This window comes from Crinia signifera, chromosome 7, assembly GCF_055691185.1.
Source record: "Crinia signifera chromosome 7, ASM5569118v1, whole genome shotgun sequence".
Classification (NCBI taxonomy): domain Eukaryota; kingdom Metazoa; phylum Chordata; class Amphibia; order Anura; family Myobatrachidae; genus Crinia; species Crinia signifera.
Genome location: NC_139223.1, coordinates 130481760 through 130499391, shown reverse-complemented (window position 1 = coordinate 130499391; position 17632 = coordinate 130481760). Strand labels below are relative to the sequence as shown.

General features: G+C 45.5%; 1 protein-coding gene across 1 annotated transcript in view; it reads right to left on the bottom strand.

Moving 5' to 3' along the window:
- Window positions 1-17632, bottom strand: part of ACMSD (aminocarboxymuconate semialdehyde decarboxylase) — a 94087-nt gene that overhangs the window by 58496 nt on the left and 17959 nt on the right. The window contains exons 2-5 of the mRNA XM_083153817.1: window positions 13106-13150; window positions 7989-8085; window positions 4363-4412; window positions 1799-2035 (exon numbers count right to left, since the gene is read on the bottom strand). Coding sequence (XP_083009943.1) covers window positions 1799-2035; window positions 4363-4412; window positions 7989-8085; window positions 13106-13150 — 429 coding nt within the window. The remainder of the gene's footprint in view (window positions 1-1798; window positions 2036-4362; window positions 4413-7988; window positions 8086-13105; window positions 13151-17632) is intronic.

Sequence of the window (17632 nt, the reverse complement as noted above, 5' to 3'; positions counted from 1 at the left end):
CCCTGCAGGACTTAACCCATTGGTAGCTGCCATGGGGAGATAGAGGAAAACCAGATCAATCATGACTCCCGCGGGTTTAAAGAAGGTAACGCATTGCCCTTTCTTCAACAGGAATTATTAGGAATACATTTTATGGTTAGTTGCTGTATCACTTCATAATGGACAGGACTGTAGCCATAGGATGACTGGTGGTGGGGATGCCGGTGTTCAGAATAACAACGCTGACATCCCGATGGAGAGAAACCAGACAGTGACAGGGGTCAGTTAAGTATTTTAATAATAATAATTTAAAGTTAGCACATTGCTCGGCTTTTGAGCTAAGCCTTTGACGGCACATGGGTAAACAGATGACTTATTCGAACGCTGTGTAACAGCAAAGTTTCTGGATGAGAGGGAAGAAACTTGCAAAAACATTTTGGGATAGCCCAAAGTGAGTATTCCCCCAATCCCTTTTAACTCACATAGGACCCAATCCTGGTTGTCTCTGTAAGCTGCGAACATCACAGCTTACCGAGCACATGAGACGCTGCCCTGCTGAATCCACGGCAAATCCCCTCGTTAACATGCAAGGGGATGTGTAACGAAGACACATGCCCTCGCATGCCGCCGCTGTATGAGAAATCATTCGATGGTCGACCATGGAATGATTTCTTCTAGCGCTGGGACAAAGACAGACAACGTCCCGCCCATGTATCCATGGGAACGCCCAGGATTTTCATGTGGATGCCCATAAAATGCTGGGCGTTCCCATAGGCGATTCCCATCTTCGCCGCCAGCCGTCCCTCCCTCCACACTGCGAATGGCCCAGCGAGTGTGTAACGTGCCACGTTCGCTTGCTGTCGGGGTGTGCACTTGCGCAGAAATGCGCATCAGCAAACCTGGACCATCGGGGCAGGAGCCGAATTCGGATCACTACGTGTGTTCCAGGATCGGCTCCCTAGTGTTTTTTTTTGTTTTTTTCAAATATAGGGGGTTATTCTGATTGATTTGCAAGGCTGCAAATTCACAGCCTTGAAGTCCACCAAACCCCGCATTGTGAATGGTTGGCTGGCGCCACCCATCGCTTGCACAATTTGCACACAGGGCATGCGAATGGATGTTATACAGTAACATCCATTCGCAGGCCAGGGTGAACCTCCCACATCTTTTGATGTGGAAGGTGCATGGACATGTGAGGTTGCTCTGAGCAACCTTACATATGCCTGCGTGTTCAGGGAGAAGTGGGCAGGTAGCTGACATCCAGTGATATCAGCTGCCCACCCCTCGCCTGTCCGTCATGCCTGCATTAGCATGAGAATGCCCTGCGTTCTCATGGGAATGCCCATAAAACGCTGGGTGTTCCCATATGCTTATGGGGCTGTCCGGCGCCCCATGCTCCTCTCTGCCCCACACCTGCTGTGTTGGGTGCGTGCACTCGGCGAACAGAATGTTCGCCATGGGTGCACACACCCTGCATATACACATGCGCACAAAATAAAACATCGTTCCCCGTGCGAACACAGGCAAAACTGCGAACGGACCAGAATAAGGCCCATAGTCTTATTATTTAGTAGCCACACTTCCTATACTGTATTGTTACGTAAAACAATTTATTGTTACTAATATTATTCAGACATGGAAGGTAAATACGGTGACGCGTACTGTTTCTGAATGCCTGTCAACTACTTGGCGCTCTCGTTTTGTTTTCCAGTGCTTACGAGGTGAATGAAGATATGTGAGCAGCTAAAAAAGCAAAGGACCATGTTATGTGACCCAATAACCGCGTTAATCCTTGTCAGGTAACACTGACTGTACTTACTGCGTAAAATGGATAGAGTTCGGGTGAGTTGAGGTCCCACTGGTTAATATGAGTGCCAATCTGTACCCCTGGGAATCCAAGTTCTTTCACACAGCGTTTCATCTCTTGCACTGCCAGCTCTGGACACTGCATGGGGAGTGTTCCCAGACCAACAAATCTCTTGGGATACCGACTCACCAAGGCTGCTAGGTCATCATTGAGGAAGCTGGAAAGGTCCAACGTGTCTTGGGGCTTGGCCTGGTTATAGAAATTACAGACGTTACTAGTAATTAAGATGCCTTTGCACAAGCATTATATGATGGCTAGCCAAATCTACCAAATAAACAAATAATACTAAACAGTGCTAAACTGTTAACAATGAGCATAAGATAAGAATGGTATAATGAATTATACTGACTTGCCTATACCTTTACCTAACTCTTAATTGCCTAGAAATAACTCACACAGACATCTTATTCTACAAATAACGACATGGACAACAACTACATAAGTTTATAATGGTCATATATATTTATTGAAAATAGTATGACCCTTATTTGTCTAAGGGATGGCAAAGAAAACACTTGAGACCAGCCCCAGTCAAGGGTGTTAATCGTGGCAGCGACTGAAATGCCCCAATCTAATAAACACCCCCTATCGTAAGGTACAGCTCACACTGTGACGGACACACCACCCCTTCTATGGCATGGCGAGGACACTTCCAACATCCCCCTGCTGAGTCGGGACTCACCAGCCGTCCTGGCAAAGGGGGGGGGGGGGGGCAATACTGCCTACCACTCAGTACCTGAGCTTTTCCTGGGCAATCTGACCTTCTTCAATAACTTTATTTAAACAATTATTAAATTCACAGGCTCTTAAATACACTTGAGCCTATGCAGCCCTCGTTCTATCTAATATTAGGAATACGTACAGATGACTGGCGATGAAATTAATATGAGTCGATGGGTGGTCCTGGTTAAGACAAGTTTCGGGGTGGTTTGCAGCGGCTGCTTGACATCACACACAGTCGCTGTGAGCCAGAAAATGGCGGCCCAGTACTTGCGTTCACAGCTATACTGCACAGGCAGGGGGCTACCATAGTTATGCATGTGTGTCATATTTCTGTGAAGTGCTTGCATTTCTGCAATGTGATTGGGCGGCCCTCAGCATGTCAGAGACAGCAGTTGTAGTTTTGCATTTTTTTCTGAAACTACAACCGAAGCTGAAACTTGGTGATGTTTGGACGGGACAGTTGTCTGAATATGCATAAAGCTTTGTCAGATGCATGTTTGAGAACTGCAGACAGAGGAGACAAGATTGGATCTCATGAGTCCAAAAGTAGTAAAAAATGGAGATGATTTGGTGGAGTTGTGGTAATGGTTGTTATGGGCAAACTCGTCCAAGGCAATCGTTCTGACCAGTCATCTTTAGAGAAGGACACAAAAAGAGGCAAGAAGGTTTCCAAATCTTGATTAATGCACTCTGTTTGGACATTAGTTTGGGATGATAGGAGGAGGAAAATTCTTTAGTTGACTTTACTAAGCAAGGAGAGTGCCAAAACTTCACTACAAATTCCACAACCATGGAGACAAAATATTAATTTTACAGTTCAGCTAGTACTGGTTATTTCAGTGGAACAAAATGATCCATTTTATAAAATAAGGTCTAGATTTGTTTGTGTTCCCAGACTGGAGTCTAAAGCTGGCCATATACTACTGTGATGTATCACAGCAGTGTATGGTCCTCCTATGCGGTCCTTTCACATGTGATGTATTGCATGTGACCCCATTCCTTGCTGCCGGGAGGGGGGTCCGAGTCAGAGGTCCAACCTCTGGTTCCCACCCTATGCGCATGGGACCACTCATCGGATCAAATACATCCAATTTGGGACAATTTCTCTGCCCAATCCAGGGTCAAATTGTCCCAAATCAGACTAGTGTATCCCTATAAGGGTGGAGCTGGATTGGAGTCTTCAGACATTTGGGTGGTTATGAAGTTTCGGAGCATGGAAGAATCAGTTAAAGAGGCTGTCTCTAGGGATTTGTAGTAAGAATAGAAGTAACCAGATACTGGGGTCTGCTATGGCTAGAGATACTAGGGATAACTTGGCTGGAACTTTGGCATATGCTCAAGCATTATCATGCAACCTTGATATATTCCACCCTAAAGGGGACTGACCGACAGTCGGGATTCCGACAATCATTGCACTGATGTCGGAATCCCAACTGTTAAAACCCAGAGAGTTGGGATCCTGACGGACAGTGGCTATTCTCCCTCATGTGAGAATAGTATAGGTGGCGAGTGGAGCGAGCCACTGTGCCCGCAAGGGGCTTCGTTGTGCTCGCCCCGCTGTCTGAGTCCCGCCAGCCGGGATTCCGACGTCGGGCTAATGACTGTCGGAATCCCGACTGTCGGTGTGTTATACCACACCCAAAGGGTCTATGTTGTAAGGCAATTATGGGGGAAAAGTATATAAAAAAGTCATCCCCCCCCCAAAAAAAAGAGGAACAAAACAAACAAACAAATGTTACGTCTAAAGACAAAAGATTAATTCTGGAATATTTTGTAGTAATGTAAGAACTTACCCAGTAACTGAACATTACAGGAACAGTAGAAAGAACTTGTACGGTTACACCTGGACAGGAGAAAATACGTATCTTTATATCCATAAAACAGGAAATGTGTTGTTAACATAAAAATGCATTTCTTCAATTGCAATGTCAGACTCATGATCATTATATTTTTACAGTTGCCATTTATTATTAAAGAGCAACAATTCTTTAAATACTTCAGGAGGTGTGTGTGCAAAAACAGACCCACCTTACACACACAACAAAACAGCACCTGACTGGGGTGTGTGGGTGTATCATTAGATAGACATTGTCTAGATAGACAGTCAATAGGTCGACTTCAAAAGGTCGACATGCAATAGGTTGACAGGGTTAAAAGATAGACAGGGTCTTAAGGTCAACATTGGAAAGGTCAACGTGATCAAAAGGTTGACATGAAAAGGTCGGCATGAGTTTTTCTAATATTTGGTTGTCAATGTTGGGATGCGGTCATTTGGTCTACTGCATTATGGTCGACAGTCATTAGGTCGAATCCATTAGGTCGACATGCTAAAAGGTCGACATGACTCTAGGTCGACATGGGAAAAGGTCGACATGATTCTAGTTTGAAAGGTCATTAGTTCGACAGGTCATTAGTTCGACAAGGTCATTAGTTCGACATTGTCTATGTCGACATTCACAAGGTCGACATGGAGTTTTTCACTGTTTTTTGAGCCAACATGTGCCGACAGGCGGTATTTCATGCCCTACCATCCACTAGGGCGTGGTGGGAGAATAAAATAGTGTGCCGAGCGTAGCGAGGCACCGTGCCCGACGCATTGCGAGCGCAGCGAGCGATGCGAGGGGATGCAGTGCACTTTAAACTGTGTCCATGTCGACTGTGTTGACATTCAGGTAAAAAAACAGTGAAAAACCCCATGTCGACCTTGTGAATGTCGACATAGACAATGTCGAACTAATGACCTTGTCGAACTAATGACCTGTCGAACTAATGACCTTTCGACCTAGAATCATGTTGACCTTTTCCCATGTCGACCTAGAATCATGTCGACCTTTTAGCATGTCGACCTAATGGATTCGACCTAATGACTTTCTACCATAATGCAATAGACCAAATGATCCCAACCCGTCAATGTTAACAACGGATTATATGGACCCCAATTGGTGTAACACATACCCTCACATGGCTTGCTTTGCTCACCAAGCTCATAGGAGTAGCTAGATGACATGGTACACAGAACAAGGATATGTTTTGTCACCCTCCTCCCCAGCCTCTCATACATTATGCAACACAAACTGGATTGCCCATTTCACATTATGCCACACACCATAATTCCCTTTCCACATTGAAACACACTGTAATGCCTATTACAAGCTATGCCACACACTGCAATGCCTGTTGTATATTATGCCACACACCATAATGCCCATTCCACATTATAATACACACCGCAATGCCCATTATACATTATGCTACACACCCTAATGCCCATTACACATTATGCCATGCAACATAATTCCCATTGTGCCCACACCATAATGCTTAATTGCCTCTTACACACATAATGCCCCCTGAAGTGCTGCTTACCTACATGCTCATTGCCAGGGGGTTACTTGCTCATTGCCTGGGGATTACTTGCTCAATACCAGGGGTTTCTTGCTCATCACTATGGGTTTTATGCTTCTTATCAGGGGTTATATGCTTGTTGTCAGGGGGTTACCTACTATTGCCTGGGGGGATACATGCTCATTGCTAGGGGGATTACATGTTCATTGCTAGGGGGGTTACATGCTTGTTGCCAGGAGTTACATGGTCGTTGCTAGGGGGTTACATGCTCTTAGCCAGCATGGGTTACATGCTCGTAGCCAGGGGTTGCAGGGCCACAGCATGCTGTGCTCCCAAAATCTGCACTTCCGAGTAGCACTGGGTGCACTGCACTCTCCTGACAGATGCAAGAGGTGCAGGGGCACCTCTAGCTGTCTCCTTTAAGGTGTTGCCCATTTTTGGAGAGGCGTAGGGTCGGTCTGCATTTGGATGGAGACTCTGCACACCTGCAGTGCTGCATCCCCAGACAGCGTCTCCTGGGACAGCGGAGGAGGGAGGAAATGGGGCTGGTTATGCATACTCTTTCCTCCTCTACTACTGGAGCTTAAGCTCCTCCAGGTCCACCCTCTCTACACCTCTGGCTGTGCTTTGGGCTCAGTGCCTCACTATGCACACTATTATTATTGAAACTTATAGATGAGCTGCAATATTTATTGTTATTGGCTATTGTTATCAGCATTGCATAACTGTAGTAAAAGGTGAACTAGGATTGGATGAGGGTATCATACATTGGGCCAGATGTAAACCACCAACCAATCAGCTGCTAACTGTTATGTTACAGTCCGTGTTTGAAAAATATCAGGTAGGAGCTTATTGGCTGGTGGTTTATCACTCTCCATATTTTAATTTTCAAGGTGGTACTTGTTTCCTAGCACGGCGCCTATCGCATACCATACTTAGTGGTGTGCGATGCGATGCACTACTCATATTAATTTAACAGGAGTGCTTGTACAATGAAATATCGCATAGCATTGTATGCCAGCAAATGGCATGCGATACGATGCAATGCGATTTTTAATTGTACAAGCACCCTAATGGGTGCTTTCAATGTTAAATGCACCCCCATTGGCAACGCCACCTACACTATCAACGCCAACCCGAAGCGTGGCGAGTGCAGTGAGCCCGCGAGGGGCAGCGGTACGCGTCTTCCATCCTTTTCATACCCCCACTATCCACATCGGCGTGGAGTTGATTTTAGATAGTGTGGCGAGCGTAGCGAGCCACCGATCCCAGGGGCCGCAGAATACATGTAAGGTAATCTGTGTCGGCTCGCCACACTTCCGGGCTAGGTGGCTCGCTGCGCTTGCCACACTATCTAAAATCAACTCCACGCCGACGTGGATAGTGGGGTATGAAAAGGTCGGAGGACACGAACAGCCGCCGCTCGCCATGCTTCGGGTTGGCATTGATAGTTGGGGTGGCGTTGCCAATGGGGGTGCATTTACCATTGAAAGCACCCATCAGGGTGCTTGTACAATTAAAAATCGAATCGCATCGCATCGCATGCATCGCATGCTGCTATATTGCATGCAATGCGATGCAATTGTATAAGATGTACTGTGATCAAAATATTGGGCGCTGTGCTAGGAAACAAGTACCTTCAAGGCTTAGTACATCTCGCCCATTGGCTCACATCCATTGTGGGCAGGTATTTCACACAGGTCCGGGTCATGGTGCAAATCACTGCAAATATTGCAATGCAGACAGGTGTTTTTATTCTCTTTCTTTGGGAAGTGCAGAATACTTAACTAGCTGGAAAGAGTCATGTTGGAGTCTCTGGTTCATTTATTCAGTCCAGGTAAATGCATTTGAGAATAAATACAGAACCAACAGAATATTATGGGCCAGATGTATCAAGCTTCAAAAAGTGATAAAAAGCCCGCCAAATTTTCAAACCCAGCCTGTAGCATAGCAGGTAGGAGCTGATTGGCTGGCTGTTTATCACTCTCCACTTTATCACTTTTTGAAGCTTGATACATCTGGCCCCCTGTCTGAAGGTTGACGGGTATAAAACGCCCTGCTTCAGTTTACTTACCTGACTGATCCATTTCTTTTAATCTGACTTCAGGATCCCAGCAGTTGGACTGAATGACACGAAAAACATTTCCATCTTTCATCATTTTTGCCTGTCCCTGGGAAAAGGGAAATGTATGTGTATATAATATATATAAAAGCCTTATAGCATACCTCCCAACTGTCCCGCTTTTCGCAGGAACACCCCAGTGTCCCGCGGCTGGGGGGAGCACACACACTGTTGGGAGTCCCCCCCCCTTCCCCCTTGAATAAACGCTGTGCACATGCACACAGCATCTATTCCTCACAGAGCTGCTGGGCATGCCCCCATAACAGCTAAAACAGGGTGTGGCATAGTAGTAGTATCAGGAGTACAGACCATGCCCCTTCCTGATAAACCACACCCCCAAATTTTGCACTCTCCCTCAAATGTTGAGGGTAATTTATAGATAGGTAAATATTAATAGAACACAATGGGGGTTATTCTAGTTCATTCTTTCTGACAAAATCCTTCTTAGATGGACAAAACCATGTGCACTGCGGGTGGGGCAGATGTAACTTGTGCAGAGAGAATTAGATTTGGGTGGGGTTTTTCTTCAAAGTGAGATCTATATTGCAGTGTAAAATCATGCAGTCAGTATTTTCCCTGCACAGAAACAAAAAAACTCACCCAAATCTAATTCTCTCTGCACATGTTACATCTGCCCCCCTGCAGTGCACATGGTTTTGTCCATCTAAGAAGGATTTTGTCAGAAAGAATGAACTAGAATAAACCCCAATGTTCTGTTATTCCAGACCATGAGTATATACAGTATATCACTGATATTGATATAGTATTGATGGATGGATTTTCCCTCCTATGAAAGAAGTTAAGAATTCCTTCAGGTTAAAAGTGGTTTCTGCCTTATGTGAGACTTAGCAAGGAGTTGATAAAAAATACATTTTCAAAATCAAAAGCTCAAATCAAAAGCTGAGAGAAATGTTTTAACACTGCCCAATCAAAGCATACCAGAGACCTATATATAGTATTCCCTCTGACCCAGTTTTACTGAGATCTACCATTAGAGTACATTACCTGTCCTGTGTATGACAGGAAAGACACCTCTGCTATTCTAATATATGCACTTGACTTATAAACCTTATACCTTAGATCAAAGAGACATTGGGCCGTTAATAAGACATAATATAAAAAAAATATATAAAAGTAAGTGAAAATATTTAATTGCTAAATTAGATGTGAGGAGATGTGGTATCTGGTATGATGTTCATGTCGACATAGACACAAAAATGTGGAAAACACTTGTCGATTTCTTGGATGTCGAACATGTCCATGTCGAGATTAAGCTTGTGTCGAACTTCTGCCAATGTCGAACTATGTTTTGTCAACCATTTTAAGGTGTCGACCTAGTCACTATCGACCAAATGAATGTTGACCTAGACATTGTCGACCCCCTATACCGTAACCCCTGACACAGTTTCGGAGCCAGAAATACAGTCATACAAGTCTTTGGGGGCAACTCAGCAACTCCTGGGGATGCTCCATATTCTCGCAAAGTAAGGGGAACAAGGTCGGACCATGGTTTCCGCAATGCCATAGATCAGGGATGGGGGACCTTCGGCCCTCCAGCTGTTGTTGAACTGCACATCCCAGCATGCACTGCAACAATTTTGCTATTTGGCCATACTAAAACTGTTGCAGGGCATGCTGGAATGTGTAGTTCAACAACAGCTGGAGGGCCGAAGATTCCCCATCCCTGCCATTAATTGTTATTTTATGCTGGAGTTTTTGCATCCAAGCTTTGTGTTCTTCAAGGCAGCTCCCTGATCTTTCTATGCTTTGTCCCAGACAAAAAAGGGGGGATGCACTGGGTGGTTGCAAGGTATAGGGAGGGAATTTTTTTTTTGTGATCTCTTTCAGGCAACCCCCTAAATAGATTTATTAGAAAATTAGATTTCCAAAGTTTCTGCTTGTGTCAGATAATGTTAAGACCTGCCTCATCAACCCTAAAGTTATGAAAGTTATAAAAATAACCATTTTTGCTTAAAGAAAAATTGATTTAGCTTTTTTTTAATGACAATTTAGACAAAATAAGTCAAAATAAATATGGCATTAAAACCACAGATGATGAGGTTCCGGACGAATTCATTGGCAGGATAAAAAAAGCTGAAAACAATGTGGTAGCAGCTCAATTTTGTTTGGATAAAAAGGTAGACTTATTTCACCTCAAACATTGAACTTTTTCAAGAGATTCAATATCTCAACAGAGTGTATTTATATTGATCCAGATGTTTGGTTTGATAATGAAGATTTCTTGAAGGGGCAGAAAATAGTCAAGGGTTTCAAGGAGCCCATACACGCTCCGATCCCAGCAGTGCAATGTGTGCTTTGAGGTGCGCGCTCCCGCGGCACCTCATTGCACAGTACAAAAAGTATGTGCTGCACAGGATTCAGTATTGAATCCCGGCGGTCGGGATCCCGGCATTCAGAATCCCGACGCCGGAATCCCGACAGCCCAAATGCCGACAAGGGGGGGACGTGGATCGCCCCCCCTTGCGGGCTCGCTGCGCTCGCCACGCAGCGGGCCCGGTGCCTCGCTACGCTCGGCACGCTATTTTATTCTCCCTCCAGGGGTGTCGTGGACACCCACGGAGGGAGAATGTGTCGGCATTTCGGCGGTCGGGATTCCGGCGTCGGGATTCTGAACGCCGGGATCCCGACCGCCGGGATCTTAACTGCATCCCGCTGCACATACTTTTTGTACTTGCTTTTCATCACATCGCATTGCATGCACAAGGCATGCAGAAGGCATGCAAAAGGCATGCAATGCGATGTGATGAATGCTATTTTAGCCCAGAACACACTCCGGGATCGGAGCGTGTATGGGCTCCTTTAGAGTTGTAAATGACACTGCAGAAAGAGGTGTAAAACTAAAGTAAGATTTGAATACAAGTATTACAAAAAAATGAAGAACAATAGCAATACCTGTTGTAAGTATTCACTGAATGTCGAAAGCTCTATCCTGACCCCTCAAATGCTACCCTCTACCTAAACTGGCTAGGGCAAAATTTTGGAAACAAATCCCTCTTTTATGTGGTGCCACTTGTACTTTCTGAAGATTGTCGTTGTAGTAATTAGGTTGACCATAATGATTAAAATAAAGAGTTGGTTCTTATATTTTGTTCCTTCTACTTCTTCCTCTTCATGACGCCTAGTTTTCACTCACATCTTGGATTGGTTTATTTTTAAAATCACCTTATTGGTACTGCTTTGATATTAACTGAAACAAAGATGGTACAAAAAAAACCTTAAAAACCAAAGATTATCATGTTTAGTTGTTTTGATACATTCCCGAAAAAGTTGATTTTAATGGTTTGGAATCCTCCTGGTTCTGGAAAATGCTAAATATCTTAAATTCTATAAACTTTACTAAAGTAATGGTGGAACATGGAAGCCAGGAACAAGAAAGAATATGATGAAATGCAGGTTCTTAGGACAAACGGTAGTGATTTTATGGCAAAAATAAATTCGTATTTTTCATAACTTTAGGTATGTCTTAACATTATCAGATGAGGCAGGTATTAACATCAGATCAAGCTGAAACTTTGACAATCTCATTTTATACCAACTGGCAACTTATTTGGGGTCCCCCAAAAGAAATATGAACATTGATTTCTTGGGACCACCCTATTCTGCAATCATTACTGTTAACATAATATATATGTATAATTTTTTATATTTAAATATCATATAAGAGGTTGTTAGCACATGTTTGCCCTAAGATCTGAACCTGGTGACCAACGATGAGATCACCTCTGTTGAATAGTTTTTCGTATATCCCTTGTCCAGGAGGTATACGTTCCCTAGGTCGACAAGGGGAAGGTCAACATGCATGAAGGTCGACATGACTGAATGTCAGCATGGGGTTAGGTCGACAAGGTCATTAGGTCAACATGGGGGAGATCCACAGTCAAATGGTCGACATGGAGTTTTTCTTATTTTTTTTTTGAGCCGACATGTGCCAACAGGCGGTATTTCATGCCCTACCATCCACTAGGGCGTGATGGGATAATAAAATAGTGTGCCGAGCGTAGTTTGGCACCATGGGGATTATTCTGATTCACTCGGAAAGGCACAATCACTCTCTAATGGACAAAACCATGTGCACTGCTGGTGGGGCTGATGTAACATGTGCAGAGAGAGTTAGATTTGGGTGTTTTATTGTTTCTATGCAGGATAAATACTGGCATTATTTTTACACTGTAATATAGATATCAGCTTGAAGTACACCCCCCACCCAAATCTAACTGTCTCTGCACATGTTACTTTAGCCCAACCTGCAGCGCATATGGGGCCTTATTCTAGTTCACTCTTAGTGACAAAATCCTTCTTAGATGGACAAATCCATGTGCACTGCAGGTGGGGCAGATGTTACTTGTGCAGAGAGAATTAGATTTGGGTGAGTTCTTTTGTTTCTGTGCAGGGAAAATACTGGCTGCTTTATTTTTACACTGCAATATTGATCTGACTTTGAAGTAAAACCCCACCCAAATCTAATTCTCTCTGCAAAAGTAACATCTGCCCCACCTGCAGTGCACATGGATTTGTCCATCTAAGAAGGATTTTGTCCGAAAGAGCGAACTAGAATACGGCCCATGGTTTTGTCCATTAGAGAGTGATTGTGTGAATCAGAATAACCCCCATGCCCGAAGCATTGGGAGCAGACACAGTGCACTTTTTTAGTGTCCGTGTCGACTGTGACGACATTCAGGTAAAAAAAGGTGAAAAACCCCATGTTGACCTTTTCCAAATGCTTGTGTCGATCTAATGACCCTGTCGACCTAACCCAATATCGACCTTCAGTCATGTCGACCTTTGGTGGTCAACTTAATGACTGTCGACCATCCTATTACCTATCCTCTGGTCCATACCCCCAATGAGAAAAGTTGAGGTATGCCATGTGCAGAGCTACAAATGTAAACTGAGGGCAGTCGTTACAAGGCACAGCACAGACAGTAAAATAGTGATGCACTTGCTTAAAACAGAACACAATGACCAAATGTATCCCACTTATGGCATCAGAGGAATTTCGAATTTCCCGACCTCTGTCAGAGATGCTGTACATCATCAGTTATACAAACCTTGCAGACATGATGCATCTGGATCCAGCCATCATATCCATATTTCTGAGGAAAGAAGACAAAATTTAGTTAATGTAAGTTATTAACAATTGTAGTGCTATTCTTGCTTTAGTCAGACATATACAGTACATTATGTTACAGGGCTAAAGCTAATGGAAAAGCTAATCATCTAAGGGCCAGATGTATCAAGCCTTGATAGTGATACAATGGAGTGTAATAAACTACCAGCCACCAGCAACCATCAGCTCCTAACTGCCATATTACAGGTTCGGTTTGAAAATTGGCAATCTCTTATATATTTGGCTACATCTGTCACTCTATGGGCGGTATTCAATGAGCCTGATTCGCCAGGTTTTTATGGCGAATTTGTGCTGTTTGGCGAATTTCTGACTAAAACGGTGAATCACCCTATTCAATGACCACATGGCGAATACATTTCAAGGTTTTTTTCACCATGATTCACCGAGTAGCAATCGCTATCTTTTTATGGTGAAGTGGAATGTGAACTTTTAAAATAAAGTGTTTTGTTTTTTACATTTGGTGTAAAAAAATCAGGAATTTTATTCTGAGGAGGGGCATGCTATTTTTATTCATGTGCTGTAAGCACATGAATATATATTTAATTTTAAAACAATTTTTTTTTTTTTTTTTTACACAGCAGCCAGCAGGGGGCGCCGGAGCCGAGCCGCTCATTACATATTCATATATTCACTGCACCCGATCGTTACGATCGTGTGTAGTGAATATACGCTCCCCTGCTGGCACCCTGGGGGGCAGCCTGTGCTGCCTGGCACCCGGGGAGCCCACCTACCCCCCACAAAGTTCTGGGGCAGGCAGAGAGACTACCATCTCTCTGCCTGGCACCGTCCTCAGGCTCCCTGCGGCAATCGCCGCAGGAGCTCATATTCGCCAGTCAGGGGCAGCGAGCCCCTGACACGTTGAATACCGGAGCCCGCCGGCTCCGGAACGTGGCGAATGTGCAGCGAATCCTAAAAAGGATTCGCTGCACCTCGCAGGTATTCTAATTGAATACCGCCCAAAGTGTGTCTGAAGCTGTAACGCTGGGTGGAGCCACTGACTCACATGACTGACTCACATGACAGAGAACCAGCCCAGTGAGCCCACAGACACCCTCTGCCTCTCCATGGGGGTTTATTCTAGTTCATTCTTTCTGACAAAATCCTTCTTAGATGGACAAAACCATGTGCACTGCAGGTGGGGCAGATGTAACTTGTGCAGAGAGAATTAGATTTGGGTGAGTTATTTTGTTTCTGTTCAGGGAAAATACTGACTGCATGATTTTACACTGCAATATAGATCTCACTTTGAAGAAAAACCCCACCCAAATCTAATTCTCTCTGCACAAGTAACATCTGCCCCACCCGCAGTGCACATGGTTTTGTCCATCTAAGAAGGATTTTGTCAGAAAGAATGAACTAGAATAACCCCCCCTGTTACACAGCAAAGACACAGCTACTCACCAGACACACCAGGTGAGCGCCCCACACCTCCATACCTCCCAACATGACCCTCTCCAGGAGGGACAGAATGCTCTATTTGTGGACTTCCATCTTAATATATGATTGTCATCACCTGTTTTAAACAGGGTAATTGATAAGAAAGGTGTTTAAGCACAGGTGATGGTAATCCATAAATTAAGAAGAAAGTCCAGAAACAGAGCAATGTGTCCCTCCTGGAGAGGGTCATGTTGGGAGGTATGCACCTCTCTCCCCCCCCCCCCCCCCATTCACGGCAACCCCACAATTAAATGGCACATGTAAAACACTGACATGGTTATGGTCGACAATGAAAAAGGTTGACATGAGTTTTTGAAGATTTATTTTTCACTTTTTCAATGTTTTCATATTCATTCTCATGTGTCGACATGGACACCAATGAAGTGCCACACTTATGTCAACATTTACATGTGTTGACCTTTCTATGTTGATTTTTCTTGTGTCGATTCGCGGCACCCCCCCCGGCGACCCCCCTCCCGCGATTCGCAGCACACCCCCCGCAATTCGCAGCGACTCCCGCGATTTGCGGCCCCAGCCCGTGACACTCCGCGACCCCCCCTCCCACGATTTGCGCCAACCCCCCGGGCCCCCCCTCCCGCGGTTCGCGGTACCCCCACCCCCCGCGACCCCCCCTACCGCGTTTCCCCCCCTGACCCCTCCTCCTGTCATTGCGGCAAACCCCCCGCCCCCGCGACTCACCCTCCCACAATTCACTGCAACCCCCCGCGTCCCCCCCTCCCACGATTCGCGGCACCCACACCCCCCCGCGACCCTCCCTCCCGCAATTCACGGCATCCACCCACAACCCCTCCTCCCGTGATTCGCGGACACACCTCACCTCCTAGCCTCCCCCCCACCCCCGCTCGCGATTCACGGCAACCCCAGGATTAAATGGCACATGCAAAACACTGACACGGCTATGGTCGACAATGAAAAAGGTTGACTTGAGTTTTTGAAGATTTATTTTTCTTTTTTGAATGTTTTCATATTCATTCTCATGTGTTGACATGGACACCAATGAAGTGCCACACTTATGTCAACATTTACATGTGTTGACCTTTCTGTGTTGATTTTTTCTTGTAGCAATTTTTGTGCACGTCAACCTACATCATCAACCAATTTTTTGTATAATATATAACACCTGTTCTATTTTACTGTAGGTGTTTTAAGTCAGATCTTTTACTGCTACTATTACTGTTTATGTAAATGCTTCTGAATGACAGCAACATCCTACCATCCTTCTACAAGAATATATAACCAACTAGGTGATTCATCGCGCCCCTTGCCCCCCTCTCCCGCAATTCACGGACCCCCCGCACATCCCCCCTCCCATGATTCACGCCCCCTCCCACGAGTCAAGTCACCCCCCCGCACACCCCCCCTCCCGCAATTCGCAACCCCCCCTCCCGCAATTCACGCCCCCTCCCACGCTTTGCAGACCCCCGCCCTCTCCCACGATTCGCGGACACCTGCGCCCCCTCCCTCCCTTGATTCACGGCACCCCCCGCGCCCCTCCCACAATTCACGGCACCCCTAAGCCCCTCTTTAGTCCCCCGTATACTCACACACCCCTATCACTACCCAGCTTCCTGCTCTCCTGAACCGTAACTTCCATCTCTGGGGAGTCGCTGACGCTGTTTTGCCCACATGCCCCTATCATGCCTCATAGCCCAGCCTCCTGCTCTCATGGACACTAACTCCCACCCAGTAGGAGGAGACACTGACTCAGGGCCACCATCCTGTACTCCTGTACTGCCACACTGGACCCTCACCCACTGGCCGAAGCTGCACAGAATCTCCCACCCTCCTCTTTAGTCCCCCTTATGCCCACACACCCCTATCCCTACCCAGCCTCCTGTTTTCCTGTGTTGTGACCTCCGCCAGTGGGGAGCCACTGACTCAAAAACACCCTACTATACTATTGCGCACACACACACACACACACACACACCCCTAAACAACATGCACACACAGCCCCCCCCCCACACCCACAAATGTCACTGTACCATCCACACTATCAATGTACATCTTACTCTGTAACCGCTTTTTAATTAAACAAAACAATACACACCCCCTTCCACATCATATGCTCTCTATTTAATACATTTCACCTATAACTCAAGTTGCAATACAGGCATCTGTCATACAATTCTAACTATCTTTCTCATTTACAAATGTTCACAAATTAAGGGGGCGCAGCCCCTTACGACGGTGTGAAGAGCGCCCGTAGGGCGCGATGAATCACCTAGTAAGTAAATAATTGGCTTGTTGTTTATCACTCTGTATTTTATTACTTTACAAGGCTTAGTACATCTTGCCCTGAGAGAGGTAATGGTGCTGACGACAAAGTCATAAAACAACTTTGTTTTAATTCTAGTGTGAAACGAGTATCTTAAAAAGGAATTGACTATGCTGCAGTATGGTCACATAGCTATGAAGTGACTCAGGAGCACAGGCAAATATACAGTTGTAATAAAAGGTGGCTAAAGTTATGTAATTTAATATGTATGGATACACTCAGGTGCTGGAATGGTGGGGAGCAAGGGGGCATCTTCATTCCTCCACAAACATTGAGAGGCACCAATCAATGTAATGAGTTATGGGATACAGTGTGGCTGCCATCTAGGGTAGTCCAGGATGGAGATAATCCACCTCCTCCCTCCCCACAGATCCTGTCCACCCACCTCCATGGTCCTCCTCCTGCACCTGCTCCTACAGTGTTTGGCTAGTTACTGTGCAATGGCTCCTTCTCTGGGACCAGCCCTCTGTCCTTGTCATTTCACACTACATAGGGTCTCCTCCCCTCTACCCCCCCCCCCCAGCTCCCCCTTTATTATCTCTCCCCTTGGACTCAAACTCTCGTACATCGGGCCAGCAACCCTCTCCCCTAATGGCACTCCCAAACCCCACCACCCTGAGGCACCTCCTGAACCCCCTCTCGCATGTGCAGTAGGTGCACAACATAAAGTAAAGCAGTTGCCAATGCAATTTACACATTGCAGGAACGAAT